The sequence below is a fragment of the Somniosus microcephalus genome, chromosome 11, assembly GCF_052327205.1.
Source record: "Somniosus microcephalus isolate GS21.2 chromosome 11, FLI_Smic_1.0, whole genome shotgun sequence".
In the NCBI taxonomy this organism is placed as follows: domain Eukaryota; kingdom Metazoa; phylum Chordata; class Chondrichthyes; order Squaliformes; family Somniosidae; genus Somniosus; species Somniosus microcephalus.
In genome coordinates this window covers 67,947,713-67,974,391 of record NC_140997.1, presented here as the reverse complement: position 1 = coordinate 67,974,391, position 26,679 = coordinate 67,947,713, and the positions used below count along the sequence as shown (strand labels likewise).

The window sequence follows — 26,679 nt, the reverse complement described above, 5'->3', positions numbered from 1 at the left end:
TCCTTTTGCATTGTGGGAGCTTTCCAGCCTTTATTGCACGGGCTGACGCTGGCTTTACGTGTGGCGGTCAGGCGGTGCCCCGCCCGCCGCCTTCTCGGCGGCTCATTGCGGCAGAGTACGGGGAGCGCTCCTGGCCATGGATAGCACGGTGGTGGCTGGTTTCTTTGTGATTCTCGTCTTTATTGTGGTGGTCGTGGCGAGTGTCTGCCAGCCCCTCTACTTCCCGGCCTTTGTCATGGTGCTCTGCCTGGCTTTACAAGTGTTCAGGTACCAGCCCGTTCCACTGGACGTCGCTCGGCAGGTCCTGCGCCCCGATGGACGCCTCTCAGTGATTGCCCATCGAGGTGGGGGATATGATGCTCCTGAGAATACACTGGCTGCCATCAGAAAGGTTGGTCCCCTTCCCCAAATAGCTGCACCTGCTCTGTCTCCACTTTCCCCATGCAGGACAAAAATAATCTTGGAGCTTATATGTTACATGCAACATGGCATCAATGCAATATAATCTGTTAACTGGTATTATTTAAAAATCTCCCCTGACTGTTTGTTTGTTTGTTTTTCTAAGGAGGAAGATCTTAATGTGCCTGATTCCATAATCTGATTGGAACTTAGCTGCTTTGGGACAGTGCTGCTGTGGGACACCTCTCCCTATGTAAGGAGTCCCATGCAGGGAGATGTCTGTATGGGACTTTTCACACAGTCCCACACTGTATGATGGAAAGTGGCTTCTTTATGTTCATTGTGGCAGCTGGTGCTGACAAGTGGGAGTTAAAAATGCACTTTGACCCATTAATAGATGAAAAAAGAAAGACTTCCATTTTATATAGTGCCGTTCATGGCCACCGGATGTCCCCAAGCGCTTTACAGCCAATGAAGTACTTTCTGAAGTGGAGTCACTGTTGTAATGTAGGAAACCTGGCAGCCAATTTGTGCACAGCAAGCTCCCACAAACAGCAATGTGATAATGACCAGATTGTTTATCTATAAAGTAAGGAACTTAAGCCCCTAAAGTGTTTCAAGATAACTTTCAAGGCACTTCACGGGAGCATAATTGGACAAAAAATGATACTGAGGCAAAGGAGGAGACATTTGGACAGGTTTTGGCATGTGTGGTAACCAAAAGCTTGGTCAAAGAGGTAAATTTTAAGGAGCATCTTGAAAGGAGGGAAAAGTTTAGGGAGGAAATTCCAGGCTGAAGGCACAACCTTCAGTGAGCTACTTATTGGAAAATTGAGTGCTTGCAATTTTTCATTCATTTGACACTAATGGGAGGAAAATTGAGGAAAATCTATCCATGATGTTATGATGCTCCTGCTGAGTGTGAGGCCCTGACTGTGGTGCAGATTTTCAAAAGGTTCAGAGTCATGCAGCCCAGGAAAAGCCCAATCTCTGTCTCTGCTGATTTATCTGATCTTACCTGGAGCAGCAATAGAGGTGGTAGAATTTTCCACAATGTCCCGGGACACTGAAGGGAAAATCAGCCTACGCAGCAAACACTACTGGAAATGTTTGTGTGGTTGTTGGGAGAGGACAGGTTTGGGTGTAAGAGCTTTAACAATTATGTAGCTTGCTGTTGCTCATAGTTTCCTGTTGTTAACAATATCAACTTGCATTTATACAGTGCCTTTAACTTATGCAAATAAAATCACAAGAAGTTTCACAGATGTAATCAGAAATAATGTAAACGTGACACAGCTTGGTCACCAGAGGTGGGTTTTAAGGAGGGTCTTAAAGGGGGAAGGAGATGGAGAGGCAGAACAGTTCAGGGATGGAATTCCAGAGCATGCAAAGGTACGGCCAGCAATGATGGGACAAAGGGAGGGGGAAATGCACGAGAGGCCAGAGTTAGAGTAACAGAGAGCTGGGAGGTTACAGCGATAGGGATGGGTGAGAATTTTAAATTTGAGGCATTGGGCGACTGGGAGCCAATGTAGGCCAGTGATGGTGAGTGAGCAGGATTTGGTAGATGATCGGATACAGGCAGCAGAGTTTTGGATAAGCTTAAGATGATGGGTGAGGAAAGGAGGCTGGCCTGGAGAGCATTGGAATATTTGAGTCTCGAGGTGGCAAGAACATGGATGAGGGTTTCAGCGGCAGATGGGCTGAGATGGGGTGAAGTAGGGGCAGAAGCAGGCGATGTTATGCAGGTGGAAGTAGGCTATCTTCACTGCCAAAGCGCGCTCATGACTACTGCTCACCTAGCGTGAGCTACTTGACAATGACCACAAGCTGTGCAACAGTATCCAATTAAGAGAATCAATGTATTCAGGAAAGAGTAGAAGATTGCAGAGAAAAATTTAGGAACTAAAAATCTCAAATACTGCAACTGATAATGGGATGGAGCAGCTACATTGTATTTTTTATTAGTAAATATGTGTCACATCAATAGGTCAAATAGTTAACGGCAAAGTTAGCAGCAAATTTGAAGCCCATGGAATAAAAGGGACAGTGGCAGCATGGATACGAAATTGGCTAAGAGACAGGAGACAGTAGTGGTGAACGATTGTTTTTCAGACTGGAGGAAGGTATACAGTGGTGTTCCCCAGGGGTCGGTACTAGGATCACTGCTTTTCTTGATATACATTTAATGACTTTGACTTGGGCTTGGGTGTACAGGGCACAATTTCAAAATTTGCAGATGACACAAAACTTGGAAATATAGTGAATAGTGAGGGGGATAGTGATAACCTTCAAGAAGACATAGACAGGCTGGTGGAATGGGTGGACACGTGGCAAATGAAATTTAACACAGAAAAGTGCGAAGTGATACATTTTGGTAGGAAGAACAAAGAGGCAATATAAACTAAAGCGTACAATTCTAAAGGGGGTGTATGAACAGAGAGACTTTGGGGGGTGGGGTATATATGTGCACAAATCCTTGAAGGTTGCAGGGCAGGTTGAGAAAGCAGTTAAAAAGTATATGGGATCCTGGGCTACAAAAGCAAGGAAATTATGATGAACCTTTATAAAACACTGGTTCACTGGAGTATTGTGTCCAATTCTAGGCACTGCACTTTAGGAAGGATGTGATGGCCTTCGAGAGGGTGCAGAAAATATTTACAAGAATGGTTCCATGGATGAGGGACTTCAGTTACGTGGATAGACTGGAGAAGCTGGGGTTGTTCTCCTTAGAGCAGAGAAGGTTGAGAGGAGATTTGATAGAGGTGTTCAAAATCATGAGGGGTCTAGACAAGAGAGAAAGTATTCCCATTGGTGGAAGGGTGGAGAACCAGAGGACACGGATTTAAGGTGATTGGCAGAAGAACCAAAGGCGACATGAGGAAAAACGTTTTACACACAGTGGTTAGGATCTGGAATTCATTGCTTGAAAGGGTGGAAGAGGCAGATTGAATTGTGGCTTTCAAAAGGGAGTTGGATAAGTACCTGAAAGAGAAAAATTTGCAGACCTACAGGGGGGAAAAAGCGGGGGAGTGAGATTAGCTGAAGTGCTCTTGCAGAGAGCCGGCATGGGCCGAATGGCAGCCTCCTGTGCTGTAACTATTTTGATTCTATAGGTAAGTTGTAACTAATCTTGCCTAAATACTCAATTTGTAATTACTGACTGGGAGGGTAACATAAACTGGAAGTATGAGAACAGAAGGGAAGAAGAAGGGATAGTACAAAGGGCAGATGGACTGCAATAATTTTCAGTCATTTTAAAATCCACAATTTTAACTGGTTAATAAAATTGGCTTTCTGGTGGCTTTTTTTTGGTTTCATTTCTAATATGCTGCAATTCAAATTTAAGGAATATTTTCGGACAGGAGTTCAATTATAATGAAATTATTTTGATGAAGGACTCATTTCTACAGTTCCATTTCAAATGCCTACAGTGGAAGATGCTATAATATTGAGTCTATTCTTAATCAGTTGCAGTAAATTTTCCACTCTAGCAAGAGATTGATCAAAGTTCTTGAGCGTCTGCATGATAGTCTAGGTTAAATTTACATTATATACAGTGCCAACATTACGACGAGGCTTTCTGTTTGGCCACAATGCTGCATATATAAGCTAACGAATATTTTGAGACATCCTGTTCTCGCTCCTCCGTCTAGGCTGCTGAAAATAATGCTACTGGTGTGGAGCTGGATATCGAGTTCACTTCAGATGGTTTTCCTATTCTGATGCACGATCGCACTGTGGACCGCACAACTGATGGTATCGGTTCTCTCGATCACTTAACTTTTGAAGAGGTCCGGAAACTTAACCCAGCAGCCAAGCACAGACTGCAGTATGTAATCAGAATGTACCCCACACTGCTTATAGTGACAAAAATACCATTTTAAGTTTGCTGCCCAAAGATTCCCAAATCTATAAGAATACGACTGCATTCTTTCAAGGTACTATCATTACTTCAGATGAGTTGCAGCACCTTAGGAAGCCTTATGGTTTGAAAAACTGCACCTATTCTTGCCCTTTCTGCAGCCTGATAATGTATTGTTTGTATTCAAATTGCATTCCATACAGTAGCTTTAAATTGTAACACTTTGAGGAGCTACAGTGAAGTGTGTGGTTTGTGAATGTGTTCTCTGGGACTCATTTGGTCACAATTGGATCTCAAATGTGGATAAGGATATGATTATAATGCAATCAAAGCAGTTTCTGCTTTGCAGTGACTCTAATGTTACGGTATAGCTCCAGAGTTGGGTTCTAACCTATTTCCAGACCAGGGCAGTGTGAGAATGCCTCAATAAGGCTGTCTCACACCTTCAGGGGTTTGGAAACCACATGGAGCATGATTGCGTGCAGTGTAAATCTGGCATTAAAAAGTGTCCAGGAGGCCTGTGGGACCCTTTGGGCACTTTGTAAACCTACTTAAAATTTATTTAATTGTGTTGAGAGTACAAATGCTGCAGTCGAGCTCTCAATACATTTAAAATGTAATGGTCATGTAGGTGCGCACACACAAAGAACAACTGTCTCAATCCAATTGAGATTATAAATGCACCCAAAAATTCCCTTTCACATTCTTAGCAGGACCCTTTTAGCATGTGCGGTAAAAAATTTGCGTTCCTTAACTAAACATATCATAGAATTCTTTTTGTTGATATCGAATTAGGTGAATCATGAAGCTAGAAGATAAATTACTTTTTTACTGATGCCTAGGGCCTATTTTGTCTGTCTGTCTGTCTCTCTGTTTCTCCTTATTTCTCTCTCTCGCATAGTAATTATTAGTATACATTTTTAAATTATTATATTCATATATGCTGCTTGCCTGTATGATTTTATAATAAAGTACTGTAGAAATAGCCCAGGTATTAGGTCTGTGAGTAACAGCAGAATTTTTATTTTATGATTTTTAAAAAAGTCATTAAAAAAAACACTTAAAGATTCATCAAATTATTTTTCAACTTTTTTTTGTTGTTTAACATTTTAATTGTTCAATATTACTAGAAGCTACAATAGTATAATGTTCAAAACTCTTTGTAAATATTTTTAATGCTGTTCTTTATAATATAACTCAACTGCTAAGCAATGTAACTTGTTTTTTGATTCTGATTTTACAAAAGTAAAGGTTAAATTCAGCACTTGAACTTAATTGTTTCAGTGATTATTTCTTAAACCTTCCAGTTCTAATATTATTTGCATTCTGTTCTATGCAGCAAAAATTTTCCAGATGAGAAAATCCCAACCTTGAAGGAAGCTATCTTGGAAAGTCTCAAAGGCAACATGACAATTTATTTTGATGTGAAAGGTCATGCAGTTCAGGTACAATGTATTTTTTTTGCTGCTGCTGCAGCACAGAAATGAGCTCTATTTAATTGAGAAAACGTCCTTTTTTTTTTAATATGTGGGAAACAGTCAATTTGATTTGAGGTGGTGGTGTTGCTGTTAATGCCAACATTAGCACATTCTAGAGCACCATGGTGCAAATAAGTCTAACTGAGGTTGATGTTATTGAGCAGATGTTGATAAAGTAAAGACTTCATGCAAATATGTTTGGCAGAATATTTTCATCAGGAAGGAGTAGAGTTCGGGAAGGAGTAGAGTCTGGGAGCCATTCATCACTTTTTGTCACAAAGGTGCAACTTGCAGTTCACATGATCATGCATTTCAATTATTATATTGTAAATTAGTTAATTTTTACTTGGAGGTTCTCGTGAAGATGACACTCCCTTTAAATATATTTCACTCCACCCACATCCCCTGTCACACTCTATAGCGCTTCTCCCATCTTTTCCTCCACTCTTCAAGCTCACCTCTTCCATGAGACCTATCTCTTGCTCTTTTTATCTCCTCTCCACTCAACAAGTGCTCCTGGCCCCCATGGTGATCATACCATCCTCAAGTTTACGTAGGGTAGAACCAGTCAGGAGTGTGTTGGAATAGTTAAGTCTAGAGGTAACAATGGCATGGATGAGGGTTTCAGCAGCAGATGAGCTGAGGCAGGGGCAGAGTCACCTGATGTTACGGAGGTGGAAATAGGCAGACTTAGTAATGGCTAATATGTGGTCGGAAGCTCATCTCGGGGTTAACTATGACACCAAGGTTGCGAACCGTCTGGTTCAGCCTCCGACACTTGCCATGGAGAGGGATGGAGTCGGTGGCTCAGGAACGGAGTTTGTGGCGGGGACCAAAGATTTCCCAATATTTAGTTAGAGGAAATTTCTGCTCCTCCAATACTGGATGTCGAAGAAGCAGTCTGACAATTTAGAGACGGTGGAGGGGTCGAGAGAGGTGGTGGTGAGGTAGAACTGGGTGTCATCAGCGTACATGTGGAAACTCATGCTGTGTTTTCAGATGACGTCGCCGAGGGGCAGCATGTAGATGAGAAATAGGAGCGGGCCAGATTAGGGGACTCCAGAGGTAACGGTGCGGGGGCTGGAAAAGAAGCCATTGCAGGTGATTCTCTGGCTAAGAGTGGATAGATGAGAATGGACCAGGGCGCGGACAGTCCCACCCAGCTGGACGACCGTGGAGAGTCATTGGAGGAGGATGGTGTGGTCAACCATGTCAAAAGCTACAGACAGGTCGAGAAGGACGAGGAGGGATAGTTTACCTTTGTCACAGTTACATAGGATGTCATTTTTGACTTTGAGAAGAGCCATTTTGGTACTGTGGCATGGGCAGAAGCCTGATTGGAGGGATTCAAACATGGAGTTTTGGGAAAGATGGACACGGATTTGGGAGGTGACAGCACGTTCAAGGACTTTGGAGGGGAAAGGGAGATTGGAGATGGGGTGATAGTTTGCAAGGACGGAGGGGTCAAGGGTTGCTTTTTTTTTTTTGAGGAGAGGCGTGATGATGACAGATTTGAAGAAGAGGGTACAGTATCCGAGAAGAGAGAACTGTTCACAATATCAACTAACATGGAAGCTAGGAAGGGAAGTTGGGTGGTTAGTAGGAATAGGGTCGAGGGTGCAGGAGGTCTGTCTCATTGACAAGATGAGCTCGGAGATGGCATGAGGGGAGATGGGGGAGAAACTAGAGAAGAAGCGAGTTCAGGGCTAGGGCGGGGGAAACTTAGATGTTTGGCCCGGTGGGCTAGAGGAAGGGAGGGAAGTGGCAGCGGCAGCTGGTCTTAATTTTAGTGACAAAGAAGTCCATGAGCTCCTCGCACTTGCTGTTGGAGGTGAAGGTGGACAAGGCAGGGGAGAGGGGTTTAAGAAGAGTGTTTGCAGTAGAGAAAAGAAGCCGGGGGTTATCTTTGCATTCCAGGATGATCATTGAATCGTGAGTAGTTTTGATAGACAAGAGCAGGACCTAATAGTGCTTTGTTGTCCAGCCAGATCTAGCGGTGAATGGCAAAACCAGTTGTCTGCCATATCCGTTCAAGTCTGTGTCCCTTGGACTTAGAGTGGAGATGAGAGCCGTACCAGGGGGAACGGCCAGGGTGAGGGAGAGTAATGGTTTTAATGGGCACTAGGATTGGAAATGTTGGTATTCAGAGGGAGCTGGGTATCCTTGTACATGAATCACAAAGTTAACATGCAGGTACAGCAAGCAATTGGGAAAGCAAATGGTATATTAGCCTTTTTTACAAAGGGATTAGAGTATAAGAATAAAGAAGTTTTGCTACAATTACATAGTGCCTTGTTCAGAAAACACCAGGAGTACTGTGTACAGTTTTGGTCTCCTTACTTAAGGAAAGATATACTTGCTTTAGAGGGAGTGCAATGTAGGTTTACTAGACTGATTCCTGGGGTGAGGGGATTGTTCTATATGGAGAGATTGAGTAGACTAGGCCTATGTTCTCTAGAGCTAGAAGAATGAGATGTGATCTCATTGAAACATATAAAATTCTTAAGGGGCTTGACAGGGTAGATGCAGGGAGGATGTTTTCCCCTGGCTGGGGAGCAGAGAACAAGGGGTCACAGTCTCAGAATAAGGGGTCGGCCATTTAGGACTGAGATGAAGAGAAATTTCTTCACTGAGGGTTGTGAATCTTTGGAATTCTCTACCCCAGAGGGCTGTGGATGCTCAGTCGTTGAGTATATTCAAGCCAGAGATCAATAGATTTTTTGGATATTAAGGGATATGGGGATAGTGCGGGAAGGTGGAGTTGAGGTAGAAGATCAGCCATGATATTGAATGGTGGAGCAGGCTCGAAGGGCAGAGTGGCTAACTCCTGCTCCTATTTCTTATGTTCTTAAAGGTAGAGGTGAGGGTGGTAGAGGTGAAGGTGTGGTTGAGCAGATCGGTAGCTGCAAAAATGTTGTGTTGAATGGACGGCCAAAGGCTAGACAGTTGGGATTTTAGACAGTGCAGTTGTAAGTGAATTGGGAGAGGTGTTTTTTTCTAGGGGCGGACACAGAAGGAAGTAGAATTGGGAGGAGGAAGGGGGATGTGGGTGGAGAGCGATACAAGGAAGTGAGTCAGCACTGGGAGGGGTGAGTTGGACGGGGAGGGGATTGGCAAGATTATCCCGCAGCGGATGCACTGTTCGAGAAGGTCAGCGAGAGTAGGATGGGGCCATTGGGGTTGCTGCTTGTAAGGAGGCAGCGATGAGTGCCTCGATGGGCCCTTCGTAGGATGTCAAGAAAGACAGAGGGACGCTTTAGGCTTATCTAAGAGGGAGGCAAGCCCGAGACGGTGGCAGGAGAGTAGGAAGGTCGAGGAGTGCTGACTGGTTGAGGTAGGGATTTGGGAGAGCAGAGTACCTGGCGGAGAAATGAAAGGCGACATGATGGCAGAAGAGAGGTCTAGGAGGGGTAGAGAGAAAAGAAGTAAGAAAGGGGAGGAAAATAAAGTGGAAATAGAAGTGATGGGCTCGGGTCCAGAGTGGCAACCAAAATGCGAATGGACACAGGAAAACTCAAGTTACATAGGCCTGGTTACATCACAGTTAATAGAGAACTGGTTGGCAGACAGGAAGCAAAGAGTTGGAATAAACGGGTCTTTCTCCGAGTGGCAGGCAGTGACTAGTGGGGTACCGCAGGGATCGGTCCTAGGACCCCAGCTATTTCACAAATATATATTAATGATCTAGACGAGGTAACTAGATGTAATATCTCCAAGTTTGCAGACGAGACAAAGCTGGGTGGGCGTGTGTGCTGTGAGGAGGATGCCTAGAAACTCCAGTATGATTTGGACAGGTTGGGTGATTGGGCAGATGCAGTATAATGTGGGTAAATGCGAGGTTATCTACTTTGGTGGCAAAAACAGGAAGGCAGATTATTATCTGAACGGCAATAGATTGGGAGAAGGGGAAGTGCAACAAGATCTGGGTGTCCTTGTGCACAAGTTGCTGAAGGTAAGCATGCAGGTTAAGAAGGCAAATGGCATGTTGGCCTTCATAGTGAGAGGATTTGAGTACAGGAGCAAGGATGTCTTGCTGCAGTTGTACAGGGCCTTGGTGAGACCACACCGAGTATTGTGTGCAGTTTTGGTCGCCTTATCTGAGGAAGGATGTTCTTGCCATGGAGGGAGTACAGCGAAGATTCACCAGGCTGATACCTGGGATGGCAGGAATGACGTATGAGGAGAGATTGGGTCGATTGGGCTTATATTTGCTGGAGTTTAGAAGAATGAGAGGGGATCTCATTGAAACTTATAAAATTCTAACAGGACTAGACAGACTAGATGCAGGAAGGATGTTCCCGATGGCGGGGGAATCCAGAACCAGGGGTCACAGTCTAAAGATAAGGGGTAAGCCATTTAGGACAGAGATGAGGAGGAATTTCTTCACCCAGAGAGTGGTGAACCTGTGGAATTCTTTACCACAGAAGGCAGTTGAGGCCAATTCATTAAATATATTCAAGAAGGAGTTAGATATATTTCTTAAGGCTAAAGGGATCAAGGGCTATGGGGAGAAAGCAGGGACAGGGTATTGAATTTGGATGATCAGCTATGATCTCATTAAATGGCGGAGCAGGCTCGAGGGACCGAATGGCCTACTCCTGCTCCTATCTTCTATGTTTCTATACATATATACTGGTAGTAAACGGGGAAGAGAGAGGAGACAATAGCAGGAAGTCCAAGGTTCTGTGGTGGAATAAAGTTGGCGTAGGTAGGCTGGAGTCAGCATGAATCATCGTCAAACTGTTGGACAAGTGTGGCGGGCGAGTGAAGTCCAGAAGCTATTTGAAGGGTAGAGTATCCGAGAACGTAATGATGGAGGTGTGAAACTCTAGCCAGGTATTGGACTATAGCTGAAGGCACCATTGACAAGAAATTAACTGGACCAGCCACACACACACTGTGGCTAAAAGAGCAGATCAGAGGCTGGGTCAAAGCCCTTCCACCATCTACAAGGCACAAGTAAGGAGTGTGATGGAAAACTCTCCACTTGCTTGGATCAGTGCAGCTCCAATAATTTAAGGAGCTCTACATCATCCAGGACAAAGCAGTCTGCTTGATTGGCACCCCACCCACCACCTTAAACATTCACTCCCTGCACCATCAGCGTACCGTGGCTGCAGTGTGTACTATCTACAAGATGCACTGCAGCAACTCGCCAAGGCTTCTTCGGCAGCACCTCCCAAACCCGCAACCTTTACCACCTAGAAAGTCAAGGGCTGCAGGTGCATGGGCACACCACCACCTCCAAGTTCCCCTCCAAGTTACACACCAGCCTGACTTGGAAATATGCTGCCGTTCCTTGATTGTCGGTTGGTCAAAATCCTGGAACTCCCTCCCTAACAGCACTGTGGGAGTACCTTCATCATACATACTGTAGCAGTTCAAGAAGGCGGCTCACCACCATCTTCTCGAGGGCAATTAGGGATGGGCAATAAATGCTGGCCTTGCCAGCAATGCCCACGTGGTAATAGTAGTGGTGGGGGAAACATAGAAACATAGAAGATAGGAGTAGGCCATTCGGCCCCTCAAGCCTGCTCCGCCATTCAATGCGATCATGGCTGATCATCCACATTCAGTACCCTGTCCCTGCTTTCTCCCCATATCCCTTGATCCCTTTAGCCTTAAGGAATATATCCAACTCCTTCTTGAATAAAGTTAATGAATTGGCCTCTACTGCCTTCTGTGGTAGAGAATTCCACAGGTTCACCACTCTCTCTGGGTGAAGAAATTCCTCCTCATTTCTGTCCTAAATGGCTTACCCCTTATCCTTAGACTGTGACCCCTGGTTCTGGACTCCCTGACCATCAGGAACATTATTCCTGCATCTAGTCTGTCCAGTCCTGTCAGATTTTTATAAGTTTCAATGAGATCCCCTCTCATTCTTCTAAACTCCAGCGAGTATAAGCCCAATCTCTCCTCGTATGTCATTCCTGCCATCTCGGGTATTAGCCTGGTGAATCTTCGCTGAACTCCTTCCATGGCAAGAACATCCTTCCTCAGATAAGATGACCAAAACTGCACACAATACTCAAGATGTGGTCTCACCAAGGCCCTGTGCAACTGCAGCAAGACATCCTTGTTCCTGTACTCCAACCCTCTTGCTACGAAGGCCAACATACCATTTGCCTTCTTAACCGCCTGCTGCACCTGCATGCTTACCTTCAGCGACTGGTGCACAAGGACACCCAGGCCTCGTTGCACTTCCCCTTCTCCCAATCTATTGCCATTCAGATAATAATCTGCCTTCCTGTTTTTGACACCAAAGTGGATAACCTCACATTTATCCACGTTATATTGCATCTGCCATGCTTCTGCCCAATCACCCAACCTGTCCAAATCATCCTGGAGTTTCTCGGCATCCTCCTCACAGCGCACACACCCACCCAGCTTTGTCTCGTCTGCAAACTTGGAGATATTACATCTAGTTCCCTCGTCTAGATCAGTAATATATATTGTGAATAGCTGGGGTCCAAGGACTGATCCCTGCGGTACCCCACTAGTCACTGCCTGCCACTCGGAAAAAGACCCGTTTATTCTAACTCTTTGCTTTCTGTCTGCCAACCAGTTCTCTATCCAAGTCAATACCTTGCCCCCAATCCCATGTGCCTTAACTTTACACACTAATCTCTTATGTGGGACCATATCGAAAGCCTTCTGAAAGTCCAAATACACCAGATCCACTGGTTCTCCCTTATCTATTTTACTAGTTACATCCTCAAAAAATTCCAGTAGATTAGTCAAGCACGATTTACCTTTTGTAAATCCATGTTGACTTTGTCTGATCCTGTCACTGTTTTCCAAGTGCTCTGCTATTACATCTTTTATAATGGACTCTAGCATTTTCCCCACTACCAATGTCGGTCTGTAATTTCCCCGTTTTCTCTCTACCACCTTTTTTGAATAGTGGGGTAACATTAGCTACCCTCCAATCCATGGGAAGGGGCTGTAAGCTGATTAAAATTACTTTAATATTTAAGCAATAGAGCAGCAGATCAGAAACACAGCAGCTGGGTCTTACGGTGTAGTCCAGTGCAGAAGTGTAGTCTTGAGAAGTCCAGGAATTTGGAAGTCAAATTTGAGAAGATCCTGTGATCACTTGAGGAAAACAAAGAGCAGGTGTGGTCGGGGGTTGGGCATTGTGCAGTTGATCCAGGTTATTTTAAGCTAGCAGTTAATTTGTAGTGAGGGCTAGAATGCACAAATTATTACCAGTGTTGTATATAATATATTTCATTAGCATCAATTTTAAACAGGTCACTTAACTTGTTTGTTTTTCAGGCCTCTGCTGCCCTGAAAAAGATGTACCAGGAATATCCTGAACTGTACTACAAGAGCATTGTGTGTTCGTTTGATCCATTGGTCATTTTCAAGGTATTAAAAGCTTTATTAAACAACATCAAAGGGACATAATTTTTGTTCCATAATTTATATTTGGAAGTTGTATAGTATTAAGCAAAGCTATAGCAAATACTTTGGAATAGCATTGGTATTGTGTGTATTGGCAGAATTTACATGTGTGATAATAATGCAAATGTTTAATTTCATGTTTATTTTATTTCATGCACCATTGGAGATGAAGCAAGCTGACAAGAATGTAGCGACTGCCCTCACCCACAGACCCTGGAGGCTGAGTTACTATGGGAATGGTAAACCAAGATTTCACGACTACAAGCAATACTTTTACGTGTTGCTGGATGTCATTTTGGACTGGTGTCTCCATGCTTTTTTGTGGAAATTCTTTGGTATTTCTGCATTTTTAATTCAGAAGAATTTTGTATCAATGTAAGTACTACAAATTTTATTTTCGTTCTTAAAAGAAATATTATTTGGTGGTTCACTGGGTTTGAATACTGTCCTTTCTCCTCTGAGACTTGGATTACATTCAGCCAAGAATGATGGAATTAAAGTCTCTTCAGTCAATTAAGCTGTGAGGCCCAGTGTGAAATAAGTATGGGCATGACCCAGTTCTTAGAGCATCAAACTAGCCTTAATTCAGCAAAAATTGGTATTAAGTTGATTATTTGGTTCTAGGGGTGGCTGATGTAGGTGATGGAAAAATTCGTACTGGAGGAAAAGGAGTCATAAGAACATAAGAAATAGGAGCAGGAGTAGGCCATATGGCCCCTTGAGCCTGCTCCACCATTCAATAAGATCATGGCTGATCATCATCCTCCACTCCACTTTCCTGCCCAATCCTCATATCCCTTGATTCCCTCAGTGTCCAAAAATCTATCCATCTCAGTCTTGAAGACTCGGCATTCACCACCCTCTGGGGCAGAACATTCCAAAGATTGACAACCCTCTGAGTGAAGAAATTCCTCCTCATCTCCATCTTAAATGGCTGACTCCTTATCCTGATACTATGCCCCCTAGTTCTAGACACTCCAGCCAGGGGAAGCAACCTCTTCTGAAGATGGGGAGAAGTGACGTTGTTGGAGCAGAGTAAAAGGAGCTTTACTCTGGCTGCTGCTGCTTTCGTATGGTAGTAGCAAAAAACAAATTAAATGTCAATATCTAAGTCAGATATCCAGGCCAAAGCTTCCGGTGTAATAGTGTGGATATCTTGTAGGCTGCCTGTGAATTTCCTCTGAGGGCAGTGCTCAATGATGTGCTCCAGGGTCTGATTAGGAGCTCCACAGTTGCACGAGGGGATGCTTTAATCTTCCATCTATGGAGAAGGTGGTAGCATCAACCATGATCTGTTCTGAGTCAGTTGATGGTTGTCCACTGTTTGAGGAAGGTTTAATCCTTTATAGAGGACCCCACAGTACAATATAAAGAATCCATTTGGTATTTACACTGGCTGTCATTTTTGTCCTGTGAAAGCCTGATCCTGACACTTGGGGCCAGGAAGAGCAAGGTGGGGGGTTTGGGGGGGAAGGGAACAGAGGATTTTTGGACAAGAAACCTGGAGGTATGGGTTTCCTGGACATCCTGTAGAAATTAACCACAGGACGTTTAAAATATTTTTCAGCAGGTTTCCCGCCTGAAAGCCAGCCAGATTGGTCTGCCAATCGGCGGGGGGGGGGTGGTCTGATCGTGTGGAGGTAAGCTTGTTGGTCCTGGAGGAAACACTCCTGCTCCTCCTGGCCTCCAAGCATTGCAATAAAGGCGCTTACCTCATGGATCCGGTCCAATATCCATGCTGTTACACCGGAAGCAAAGATTCACCAGACTGATACCTGGGATGGCAGGAATGACTTATGAAGAGAGATTGGGTCGATTCGGCTTATGTTCGCTAGAGTTTAGAAGAATGAGAGGGGATCTCATTGAAACTTATAAAATTCTAACAGGACTAGACAGACTAGATGCAGGAAAGATGTTCCTGATGGCGGGCGAGTCCAGAACCAGGGGTCACAGTCTAAGGATAAAGGGGTAAGCCATTTAGGACTGAGATGAGGAGGAATTTCTTCACCCAGAGAGTGGTGAACCTGTGGAATTCTCTACCACACAAGGCAGTTGAGGCCAACTTATTAAATATATTCAAGAAGGAGTTAGATATATTTCTTAAGGCTCAAGGGATATGAGGAGAAAGCAGGGACAGGGTATTGAATTTGAATGATCAGCCATGATCTCATTAAATGGCGGAACAGGCTTGAGGGGCCGAATGGCCTGCTCCTGCTCCTATCTTCTATGTTTCTGTTTCTTGCCTCCTTTTACCTGCCGGGATTCCTGAGGCCTAGGAACCCCAGCCTCCATGAGTTTAAAAATAAAAATGCTGTAAAAATGGAGGCACACCTTAAGATTTCAGTCACCGACACACCTAAGAGTGGGTTGGTTGACTGACCCACCTCCATTAAAACCGGAAGGGGGTAGGTTGGGGTCAGGTTTGAGATTTAAAACACTTTTACTTTCCCATCCACCCCCAACCTATCTGTCCTTGGGGGTTAAAATTCCCCCTCTGGTTACCTGACATAAGTTGCTTAATGCCTTCGTGATAACATCTATTCTGTTGCCTTGATGAGCACAAAAATTCTCTCCAAGAGAAAAGCAAATGCTATTTTGACTGTTCTGCATGAAAATGACCTTCTGTAATAGTGTTGCTGTTAAAACTGGTGTCTACTGTTCATAATTTATGAATAGGGAAAGATCTGCAGTGAATGCTATAATACTTTTTATATTTTAAGATTATAATCTATACAGAATGATCCCAAGTCTCCTTCCTTGCTGAAACACACTTCCTGTCGACTGAGCCTCCTTTATCACCCTTGATCTAATATTGCAAAACATCCGATTTTCCGGCCAGCTGAAAAAACCGGGTAGCTACAATAGTGCCACAATACAGCAAACTATAGAGCTTGGAAATTTGAGGTTTACAAATCAAAGTTGTAGTTTATTTGTTTCTCTATTGTGTTTGGTGATGTTCACAGCTGTAATGTTTAGAAATGGTGAATGAACTGCAACATAAATAGAGAAATAACACCCCTGAAATTGTATGTAAAGAAGAATGGGGCAGATTTGCATGTGATTAAAAAGTAGGTCACTGAAATCATCATTCATTGCCATCCATTTCTTGGGTGGGGTGGAGGGGAGCGAGAGTATTTACATCTTCCATTACACCTCTGTGGATCAGTAGAGTTGTTGTACACTGCTGGTACTCGTATGGACTGAGGGCCATCATGGCTATTCAACTCATTGATGTGGCTTCGGACGGCATGAATTTCTTACTCCCGGCCTTTTGGCACTTAAATGACACATGTTTTGTGCACCTATCTGCATTTGGCAGCAGTCTCTCAAAAGAATACAATCAGCTAGGACCACTGTATCCATTAGGGCTTTGGCTTTTCGGATTACTTGGAGTTTGGTGGGAAGAATCCCCGTGCCATTGACTGGTTCACTCCTCCAGATCAAATAAATGCACTGGCTGGTCAATTACCAGCAGTGCTCTCAATTATTATGTTCACATATTGGATTACTAAGTCTGCCACTGAGATGACACTGCTCCAATCTTCCATAACTAGGTGTGTCACCTTGAAGTTAATTGGGACCTAAGGAGACCCCATTTACCTCCACCTTTTTTAAGGTGGATTTGACAACTGACGAGTGTGGGTTTGCGCTCTTGGGAGAACAGGAGCTCCTCACGAGTAGCATAGTAAGCAATGCAACTTGCCATAAAATGTGAGTAATTTTCCATCTTCCACCTGAACACAGCTTACTCCATTGGTTGGCTCCAACAGTTAAAGTTGCAGGGCTTTAGCAGCATCTGCTGGTCTCTGAAACTGAATCCTGGATATGAGTCCATTGTGTGCCATCTAGCTTCCAGGTAATGCAGTTTTTTTTATTAGCTATAAGATGGACATCTGCCTTCGTGGTGGTGGGAGGACCTATGCTGGACCAGCTTGCAGTATAGTAACCACCTTAATGTACTGGATGTCTAGGTTCAATGCTATGCACTGGGTGTACTCATAGTTAGCTGCTTAATTCAGGTCACTGTGGGACTTTGACTAAAAGACATGTCTGCCATTGAGCTGGCTTCTCTTATCAAGCTGACAAAATTCCACCTCACAGCTTTGTCCTAAACTGTCTGTTATATGCTTGGGAGTTCTTCATCATGAAGGAGAACTATTTGGACATATTTTTTTTGTGCCACAAGCTTGACCTGCATTGGAATTTTTCCATCATTTGAAGAAGAAAGATGACAAAGTGCCCTTCACCCCTCTTCAGTGTTTCCCAACGAACTGTATTCAAAAAATGTTGACGCCCCCAATATGAAAGAATTGGGATAGACACCCCTTGTATCTTTCAATTGCAGCTTCAAGCTTGCCTCCTTAGCCATGCAAAGCCATGTGCCATTTTTGTGGTGCTCTGCAGGGATAGGCTGAATGCTTAACATGTGCTATTACGTGAGGAATAGCAGCTTCATGCAGGTCAAATTCAGGTGGTGCCATTCTACTGGGCCTTGGATTTGTTTGCCCACTGATTAACAGGGTGCCTGGTCTAATGGCTGCTATAGGATCCTGAAAGTACCTTCACGTAGGCTCAACTATCCTTTTTTTCTCTAGGCAAATATCCATGAGACCTGAGTCCTATGACACCTGATCCAAGGGAAGGCACCATCACAACCTGAAAATCCTTACCCACTGCTGCAGCTTCCTTGTGCTTTGTAAATCACCCAGTGCTATCTTGTCACTTAGATTAGCTACTTTTCCTGGCTGAAAGATTTTGAGCTGGTGCATGGTATTAAGGAAGCAAGTGGCCCAAGGAGTCATAGAGGAGATTTTGGCAGAAGAACATGGGCAGGATCTTGCTCTATGGATACCTGTGTGCCCTGCTGCTCTACATTCCAGTTATCGTTATTACTATCCTCATCATCAGCAACATCGTAATCTACAAGGAAGCAATTTCCTCCTCGTTATCTTCCTCTGCCCCTTTGCTGTGATGGCTCTGTGGGAAAGAGGGCATAACCTAAAACACCCAATGTATTAAGTAGACAGTTATGGTTGAGGAAGTGCATGGCTGTCTGCTGCTTTACTGGGATGCAATGGTGATACTGCAGGTTAACTGACACAATCTTCCCCAATCTCTCATGGCACAACCTTGCTGTGCCTCTCCCAGCAGCTCTGTGGCCTACTTCTCGCTGGGGATAAGACCTCTAATGTGGTGTATGCCCCCTCCGGTCAACTACCCTTGACTGGCATGTTGTGCAAGTTTCTCCTGAAAGAAAATGAGGTAAAGGATAGCAATTGAGGGGAGTCTCCCAGATGGCATCAGACAAGCCAATGTGACCGAACTGGTGGTACCACTCTGTTAAAGTGGAGGAAGGGTCGTTCAAGCTCTGCATGCAAGTCACACTCCTATCGGGCTAAGTGCCAACACGTAATGCAAGGTACAGAGCCAGGAAACCCCTGAACCCACAGTGCAATGTGAAGGAGGACTTCAGCAGGAAGTTATAAGGGAGAGTTAATAACGTGTTGGTGACCAAAAAAATGAGAAGGGACAGTGCCCTGTCTATTACCTTGGCTGCCCTCATCTGGTCATTAAACTTTTCGGTGCACTGGTCTGCAGTTCTGGGGATGAGAGGTGACACTCCATGCCACTGCCACCTCTCTCTCGCCACATTGTTCTGTACAGTTCTTGAGGTTTCCTCCCATGGGCACCCAACAGTCTTCCTCCTTTTCTGCATTTCATCCAGGAGTGTCTCGGGTTCAGATTCATTGACATTTTGGGCTCTTTTTCTGTGCCCTTTGAATTGCTTGCTTCCTTCCTTGGATCTCTCTCTGCCTGCTGCTCCAGTGGAAGAGATGCCTTAAAAACAGTCATGAAATCTCGTCTCTAACATTACATTTAGTCTTGCAAAATGTTTACCACTTTACCTACTGTTCCAACAGCTTGCTGTTGACAGTTTAAAGTGAGAGTTGATTTTTAAAGGCTGCACCTGAGGTTCCCTCCCCCTCCCCCGGACAAACTACTCCTGTGTTACACTGGAGCTGCGCTATATAAGTATGCATATGAGATGACCCCACAAATGATGGCAGTGTAAGCACTGGGTCTGTGAGGCACAAGCACCGGGTCAACTGGCCACATCTAATTTCAAGCCAACATCCTGCAGATACTTGGGACTATTATTCTATACCTTAATCTATCTTAACAACTGTTGGACTCTGAAAGGTACTTGGAAAAACAACTGGTAACACCTCACGTAAGAAAACTACTAGGCACTTGGTCTGAGTGTTAAACAAAGCTTTAATCAACTGTTTTACAACATGGAGGTCTAGTTGTGTCCTTCAGTAGTTCCTGTTAAGAATGTCCTGCGCAAGCTGGGCCTGTGCCAGAGTATTTATACTCCCTGGACAGCGCCACCCGTAGGCCGCTCAGTATTATTTCATTAATCTTTCTTTCATGAATGACTGACTGAATCATGTCAACCTCTGTTCAAATTAATTTCTTCTTCAGATTCTCCTGACCTCTGGTGTTACTCTTGCTGTCTGAAATCTAATGCAAAAACCCTTTCCTTTTAAGTGCCTTAGCTTACCAAAATTAAAACATTGGTCACAATCCCTGAAGTAATGTTCCCTTTTAAGCTGCACAGCACAGCGCTCGGGGGCCAGTGAGCCGGCTTTTAAATTGGAAAAACCACGCATGCGCGCCATTCCCCCCCAAAAAAATTAGAGGGAACATTGATTGTGATCCATTGGTCACTCCTCACCAAGGCTGGAGTTTCTAATCAAACTATACACATAGTTTCCCAAATAACTTGCTCACTTAGCATGTTATCATAAATTTGGTTCTAAAACTAATGTTGCTAATGACCAATCAGGCTGCTAAAACAGGATTTAAAAAAACAAAAAATCTAATTGAATCTTTGTTTATCATGGTCTGCTGGGGCAACAGTTTGGCCAAGGGTTAGGTTTCACGAGACTGTATGTATAAATATATTTGTTTAAAAATAAACCATTTAAGATCAGGCTCCTACAATGTTGGCACCTGCATGCTCTTCCCTCTGGCAACCAAATGAAACATTTTTGGTTTGATACTCTTGTTTTCTTAAACCATGAGAAATCGCCTCCTATTCGTACTGTTTTTGAACTTGTTTGTGAACTGTATTGAGACGAAAAACAGTTCATCAGGCTCGAGGGGTTGAATGGCCTACTCCTGTATGTAAGCAAAATACTTTTTTAAAACTTACCACCAGTTCTTAATTCAATCCATTGTGTGATCACAGAGAGTACCATCATGAGGTCAGCAAAACAAATTACTATCTGTGCCAGCCATTAATTAGCTCCGGTGCTTACATACTATCGCTTGCAGTGCCAGAGCAGCTTGACATTTTGGTTTATGATCTGGTTGAGTTTTGCCACCACTGCACCAGCTTTCTCATGTATTGAGATTTCCTATGCCAAAGAAAATGAGCCCCTCTTCCCCACACTACCCACCCACTTCCCCATATCTTCCCACACATTGGAAGCACCTTCTGTTGACTCAGCAATTGCGTGGTGCTCGCATCAGAAATATGGTGCAGCAGGTGAGCTGCAGTTTTGCCCTTCATAGAAATTTATGAAAGAAGAATGTGTGTCGGCACAGCATCGAACTGTGAAAAGGAAGAAAAGACATTGGGTGACTATCATTAGGGGAAGTGAAGTAAAATATCTTTGTTATTATAAAAAGTGATATCAATTTATATTAAACTCTCCATTTTCACTTTCCATAGGGACTACATTCGGTTCTGGGCTGAAAGAGGGATTGAAGTGGTTGCCTGGACTGTAAATTATGCAGATGAAAAACGATACTATGAACGTATCCTCCATTGTATTTACATTACTGACAGTCTTATCGAAAAGTGTTCACCACCTCCTCCCTAACTTATCTCCTGAGATTTCTGTATAGACTCGCATGTAGTGCTAATGGCCTAAATGTATGAATGGTGTGCTATATTAAACAAAGTGTACCAGTTTCTTCAATTTTTTTCTATTTTGATATTGGGAAGGATGCCAAGTTTTGGATTTGGTAAAATCCACTAATAATATAAATAATTGTGCAATCAAATGAGCAGCATAATGTTGGCATATAGTATAGCAAAACACTACAAAGTGATATACCCTGCAATGGCACATACATTTGATGGGGAATGCATTCTGGACAGTAGACAATTCCTTCTCAGTTTGGGAAGAAACTGTCTTGTGTATTTATGGGGAAAAAAAATGTTTTGTGTAATGCTACAAATGTCAAGTACGTGTAAAATAAATGCACACAAGTTGAAGTTGTTCTTTGTTTTCACTGTGCTCTTTTCAACGGCTGGAACTCTGCTCAAATTTGACATCCTGGACCCCTGGATTGTTCTGCCATCAGGACTGTGCTGCTCTACTGAACTACACTGTAAGACTCCGCTCCTGTGACTCTGCTTCTCAGTCATTTCAAGTTTTAAGGTAACCGTTTCTAGCCTACAACCCATCTCCCTGCCTGCTGCTGCTCTGATGTGAGTCCTGAACATAAATCCGCTTTCTCCTTGGCTGACTTCTGGATCTTATGACTTCTACTGTCACCACCACTTTCTACAGTCTGTCTTCTCGGCTGGGTTATTTTGATTCCAGGATCTGGCCTGCTCCTGAGTCCTCAGTATCCCCTGCCAGGAATTTTTCACTCTACGCTAAGGTAGCTCTGATCTGTTTCTGCTGTCCCATCCTGTTCTGGATTCTGCTCCATTGCTGCCGAATTAACTTTGCATTCGCCAGTTTCTGCATGCTTCCCATTACTGCTGACTCCATTCATCCCTCCGCAGGTATACTGGATCCGCTGATGTGCACTACAAATCACCAAGGCCATTACTCACCTACGCTATCGACCTATGCTAGCTCATGGTTGACTCTCCACACTTCCTCGACTCTCTTTTTCCATGGGAAAACCTCTAGCAGTGCGCTAACTGATAATCTGTTGCTCAAACAGCTCTTGGGCTTACTCGCCCTCCACGCCTATCTCTGAATGTGGATACCGCTGACCCCTTGGACTCTGCCAGCTGATCCAACATTACCGCTCCTCTCCGCATCTCCCTGCAGAATGTCCGTTCACTTTCGAACAAGGCCCTTGCCCACAATAACCTTATTGTGGACGATTGCATTGATATTGTGGCCTTAAAACATAGCTCACTGGTGACAGCACCTTGCTTCTTACTGAAGCCTCTCCGCCTAGCTATACTTTGCATCACCTAGACCGCCGTGTTGGCAGTGTGGTGGGTATCACTGAATCTCACTTTGGTCTCTTCCCCTACTCTTGCATTTTCTCCTTCGAGCACCTCACTTTGTTCCATCCAGCCTCGCCTCTTGAAAATCCTCGTTTTCTACTGCCCACCTATGCTTCATCTCGGATATCATCACTCCTTTCCTGCCTCTTCACTGAGCAAATCTTCATCCACGATGATTTCAACCTCCATTTAGTCACCTCTCTTCTGAGTTCACTGCCGTCCTGTCCTCCCTTAACCTCTCCTGCCATATAAACCCTCATATGCATATTCACAGCCACCCTCTTTGACCTTACCATCTCACATGGGCTCTCTATTCCCATCGTTTCAATCGCAGACAAGACCATCTCTAATCACTTCCTTGTATTCCTTTCAACCCGACTACCTTCTGCATCGCCCCTGGAAAAATCTCTCTTCCCCCTGCCCCCCCAAGTCACTTACAACTGCACTTTCATCTTCCCAGTGTCTAATCTTGGCCCTCCATTTATCACGATACTGCTGCAGTTGTCGATCTGCTCAATCACTCCCTCACCTCTGCCGTTGAAGCTCTTGTCCCCAGTAAAACCTTTACTCTCCCACCTTGGTCGCCCCCCCCCGCCCCTTGTACGGCCCCATCTTCGCTCCATCAAATCCAAAGGACACAGACTTGACCATATCTGACACGCTACTGGTTTAGCCTCTCATTCGCCAGATCTGGCTGGACCACATCAAGCACTATCTGGTCCTTCTCTACCAAAACTGTTCATTACGCCACAATTATTCTGGAAAGCAAAGATAACCCCTGGCTTTTTTCCACTACCAACCTTCCCCCTACCCCACCCTTCCCATTCCCCCTTTACCCTCACCTACACTATCAAGTGTGGGGAGCTCATGGACTTCTTTGTCACTAAGATTGAGACCATATATTCAGCTGCCTCTGCCCTATTCCCTCCTTCCCCATACCCACCAAGTCAAGGTTCCTCCTTGTTCAGCCCTGAACACGCATCTTTCTCTAGTTTCTCTCATATATCTCAGAGCTCAGTTTGTCCCTGAAACCCACCTCTCACTCTCAACCCTATTTCCATTAAACTGCTGACCGTCCAATTTTCCTTCCTGGCTTCCATGCTACTTGATAGTGTAAACTGTCCCCTTTCAAAAATTCCTTCACCCCCCCCCCCCCCCCCCCCCCCACCCATCTTAAATAAACCACCCTCAACCCCTCTGTCCTTGCAAACTGCTACCCTATCTCCGCTAGCTCTTATCCACCTCTGCAGGCTTTGATATGGTCGACCATACCGTCCTCCACCAACACCCTTCCTCCATTGTCCAACGGGAAGGGACTGCCCTTGCCTTGCTGTACCCTTTACTATCCTATCATAGCCAGATTACCTTCCCACCAATGCTCCCGTTCACTTTTTTTTGAGTGCGCGGCCCATTCAAAATACTGTGCATGCACGGCTTATTGCAGTGAAGAGCCGGCTGCACGGGAGGTCCAGAGAGCTGCAGGGCCGCACATGCTTCCCACTCCAGCATTCTTACCTCAAGTCCCCATAGGATTTGACTTGGCCCCCTCATCTCTTATCTACGTGCTGCCCCTAAGCAACATCATCTGAAGATTTGACTTCAGGTTCAACATGTGTGCTGATGACTGGCAGCTCTACCTCACCGCCACCTCTCCCGGCCCCGCCACTGCCTCTGTGTTGTCAGCCTGTTTATCTGACATCCAGTCCTGGATGAGCCTCAATTACAATTAAACATTGGGAACGCCAAAGACAATGGCCCTAAGCTCTGGAAGTCCATCCCCAAACCTCTACACCACCTCCTTTAAGACCCTCCTTCAAACCTACTTTGCCCCTCTAATACCTCCTCCTCATGTCAATTTTTGTCTGATTACGGTTCTGTGAAGCGTCTGGACATTTTCCTACGGTAAATGGTGCTGTATAAATGCAATTTTGTTGTTGAATTTGATGAAGTAATTCACATGTCTTAAAGAAAGCAGAACTGACTAACGGTGAAACCTTCCTGACCTCATGAAGTATGCTAAAGGTCGACTATATAAATTGTGAAAGATTATTACAGCTGTCTGATGACCGAATGATAGCCATGTGAAAATATGATACAGTATCTTTTTGAAAGTAGATGTGAAATTACAAAGCACAGTTCATAAACATTCAAAAAATAAAGCCCGTTTTAGAGTTTATGTACATGAATCAAGAAACTGCTGTGCTGTGTTGAAATTTAATTTCTGTTATTTTTCTCCACTATCTTAGGTGCACTTTTGCCACATAGGGCTATACTCTAACTGAAAGACTGTTTATAATTACTGCCAATAATGTGGAGAGAATCCACTTCTTCAGACGGGCCTTTGTGCTTCCAGAGGCACTAGCACTACTTCATTTATATCACAGCACTGGCAGAGAGAAATAACCAAAGTACCTGAGTTGGACTGAGATGTGAGAAGACATTTGGGTAGATATTAACCCACCAGGCCTGGCAGGAACAGGGCAAGGGGCCTTTTTAAATGGAGTGCTGTGACCTACCACCCCATTCCTGCTGGAATTGCGCTGGCCACCATTTTAACTGTTCACTGCAGTTAGGTTGGTGAGGTGCCCGCCGGAAGCCGGCAGGCATCTCAGGAATTTATGCAAATTGGAGTCCCATTACGTCAGTGGGATCCTGATTTGCGTTTTACCCCAGGCCTGAGCAGGGGAGCCTCTGCGACGTTCCCACCAGGTGAAAGCGGGTCGTCAGCTGTTGGGTAGGAGAAAGAGGCTCCTCCCAGTTAAGTGAAAAATGTTCCTTTGTTGGGCCAGGAGGAACAAGCGTGCTCCGCTGGGCCTCGCAGGGAAAATCGCAGCTTCCCCTGCCTGCAACTGATTTGCTTGCTGGTGAGCCGCTTTTTGGTGCCGTGCGCTGCCTGAACACCCTCTCCCGGTTGCCGCTTTCCGTCCATTTCGGGCTGGCAGCATGCAGATGAGGCTCAGGAGTTAAAATATCCCGACATCAAACTTAGGTCAGTAAATGCATTTTGCACTACCTGCCCGAAACCCGCTGTGGATTAAAATCGACCCCATTGTTTTGCTCCCTTGGTCATTTGCCATTCCTCCTTTAGCACGGCAAAGTTTTATATTCCAAACTGGCATAGATGTGTTGAGCATTGTTTTAAAAGCACATTCCTTTGTTACTCAAAACTGTTATGTGATCAAAAAGGACAAAGTGAATCTTTGCATTATTTGCCATACAAATTGTGAAATGTAGTACTGTGAAATCTGTACAAAAGTATATCTGTGTGCCCATTCACTCATGTCAAATTCAAAGAGTTTTTCACAACCAAATGTGTCAGTACCATTTTTTAAGGAGCACCAAGTGGGAACACGTGGATGGCATTGGCGCAACTACATCGCATTTATTTTTTCAAACTTCTGCACTGGTGCGAGAATGGAATGTGCAGGCAACTAGCAGCCACATTTATTTTTAGAAATATTTTAGTTTAAAGTAAACTTCCTTTCACTCCCCAAGTTAGCCAAACATTTATTCTTAAAGCGATCTCAGTGACCTTGTGTTGTAGCAATGTTAAAGCTTCAATAATAGTCCATAGCACAGCTCAAAGTTGATAGGAATAGTTGGTTGTTTTTGCTGACTTTCCATTCTGTTGAGTTTGTAATGACCAGGATGATTTTGCTGATCAGTAAATGTTTTACCTCTGCAGAGAAATAGCTGGAAGTTCAGCTTCCTCTTCTAAATACATCAACAAATATGAAGTACTCTCACAGCAAGCATTTGGTTGGAAATCTGAAAGCTTTAGGGGATAGCTGCACATTTCTGTATTTCCTTTGATAGCAAAGTTGATAGTGTATTAAATGATTGTGAATTATTATCCGTGAAAACTATTTTGTACTGTCCCATTTTGTTGTGACAATCCTGATGTGATGTTACTCACAGGGAGAATAAAAAATTTAAACCGGTATAAATTTTGCCAGTGTTAATAAAGATTTCCTCAGGGTTTGGTTGTAAATAAACTTTTTTTTAATATGTGCTAATTTTTAAAATAAATGTATTGGGTTTCACTGCTTACTGTATGAATGCTATTGGTGGTTTCTGAGCAGTCTGTACCTCTTGGAGCAGTTGCCCGGTTCTGTTTACTCTGGTATAATCGCACAAGACAATTTGTTGCATTGAGTGTTATTGTGGGTGCTTAATCCTGTTGTTTTACAGAATATGGAACGACTGGGTTTTCTCTAATTGTTTCTGCTCTTTCAATAAATGGAAGGTTTATGGTGACTTCA

The 26,679-nt window shown here is 44.2% G+C and overlaps 1 protein-coding gene across 1 annotated transcript; it reads left to right on the top strand.

Moving 5' to 3' along the window:
• gde1 (glycerophosphodiester phosphodiesterase 1) lies at positions 1-26,679 on the top strand. Its single transcript, XM_086000830.1, has 7 exons — positions 1-391; positions 4,056-4,231; positions 5,604-5,709; positions 13,021-13,113; positions 13,316-13,524; positions 20,891-21,605; positions 24,664-26,679. The coding sequence occupies exons 1-6, from the start codon at positions 137-139 to the stop codon at positions 21,039-21,041; spliced, it is 990 nt and encodes a 329-aa protein (XP_085856956.1). The 5' UTR covers positions 1-136; the 3' UTR covers positions 21,042-21,605; positions 24,664-26,679.

Bases quoted from the DNA above. Each gene is read 5' to 3' on its own strand.
- gde1 (XM_086000830.1), top strand. From the start codon at position 137: ATGGATAGCACGGTGGTGGCTGGTTTCTTTGTGATTCTCGTCTTTATT. The intron at 392-4,055 runs GTTGGTCCCCTT...TCCTCCGTCTAG, and splicing joins CACTGGCTGCCATCAGAAAG to GCTGCTGAAAATAATGCTAC. The intron at 4,232-5,603 runs GTATGTAATCAG...TGTTCTATGCAG, and splicing joins GCAGCCAAGCACAGACTGCA to CAAAAATTTTCCAGATGAGA.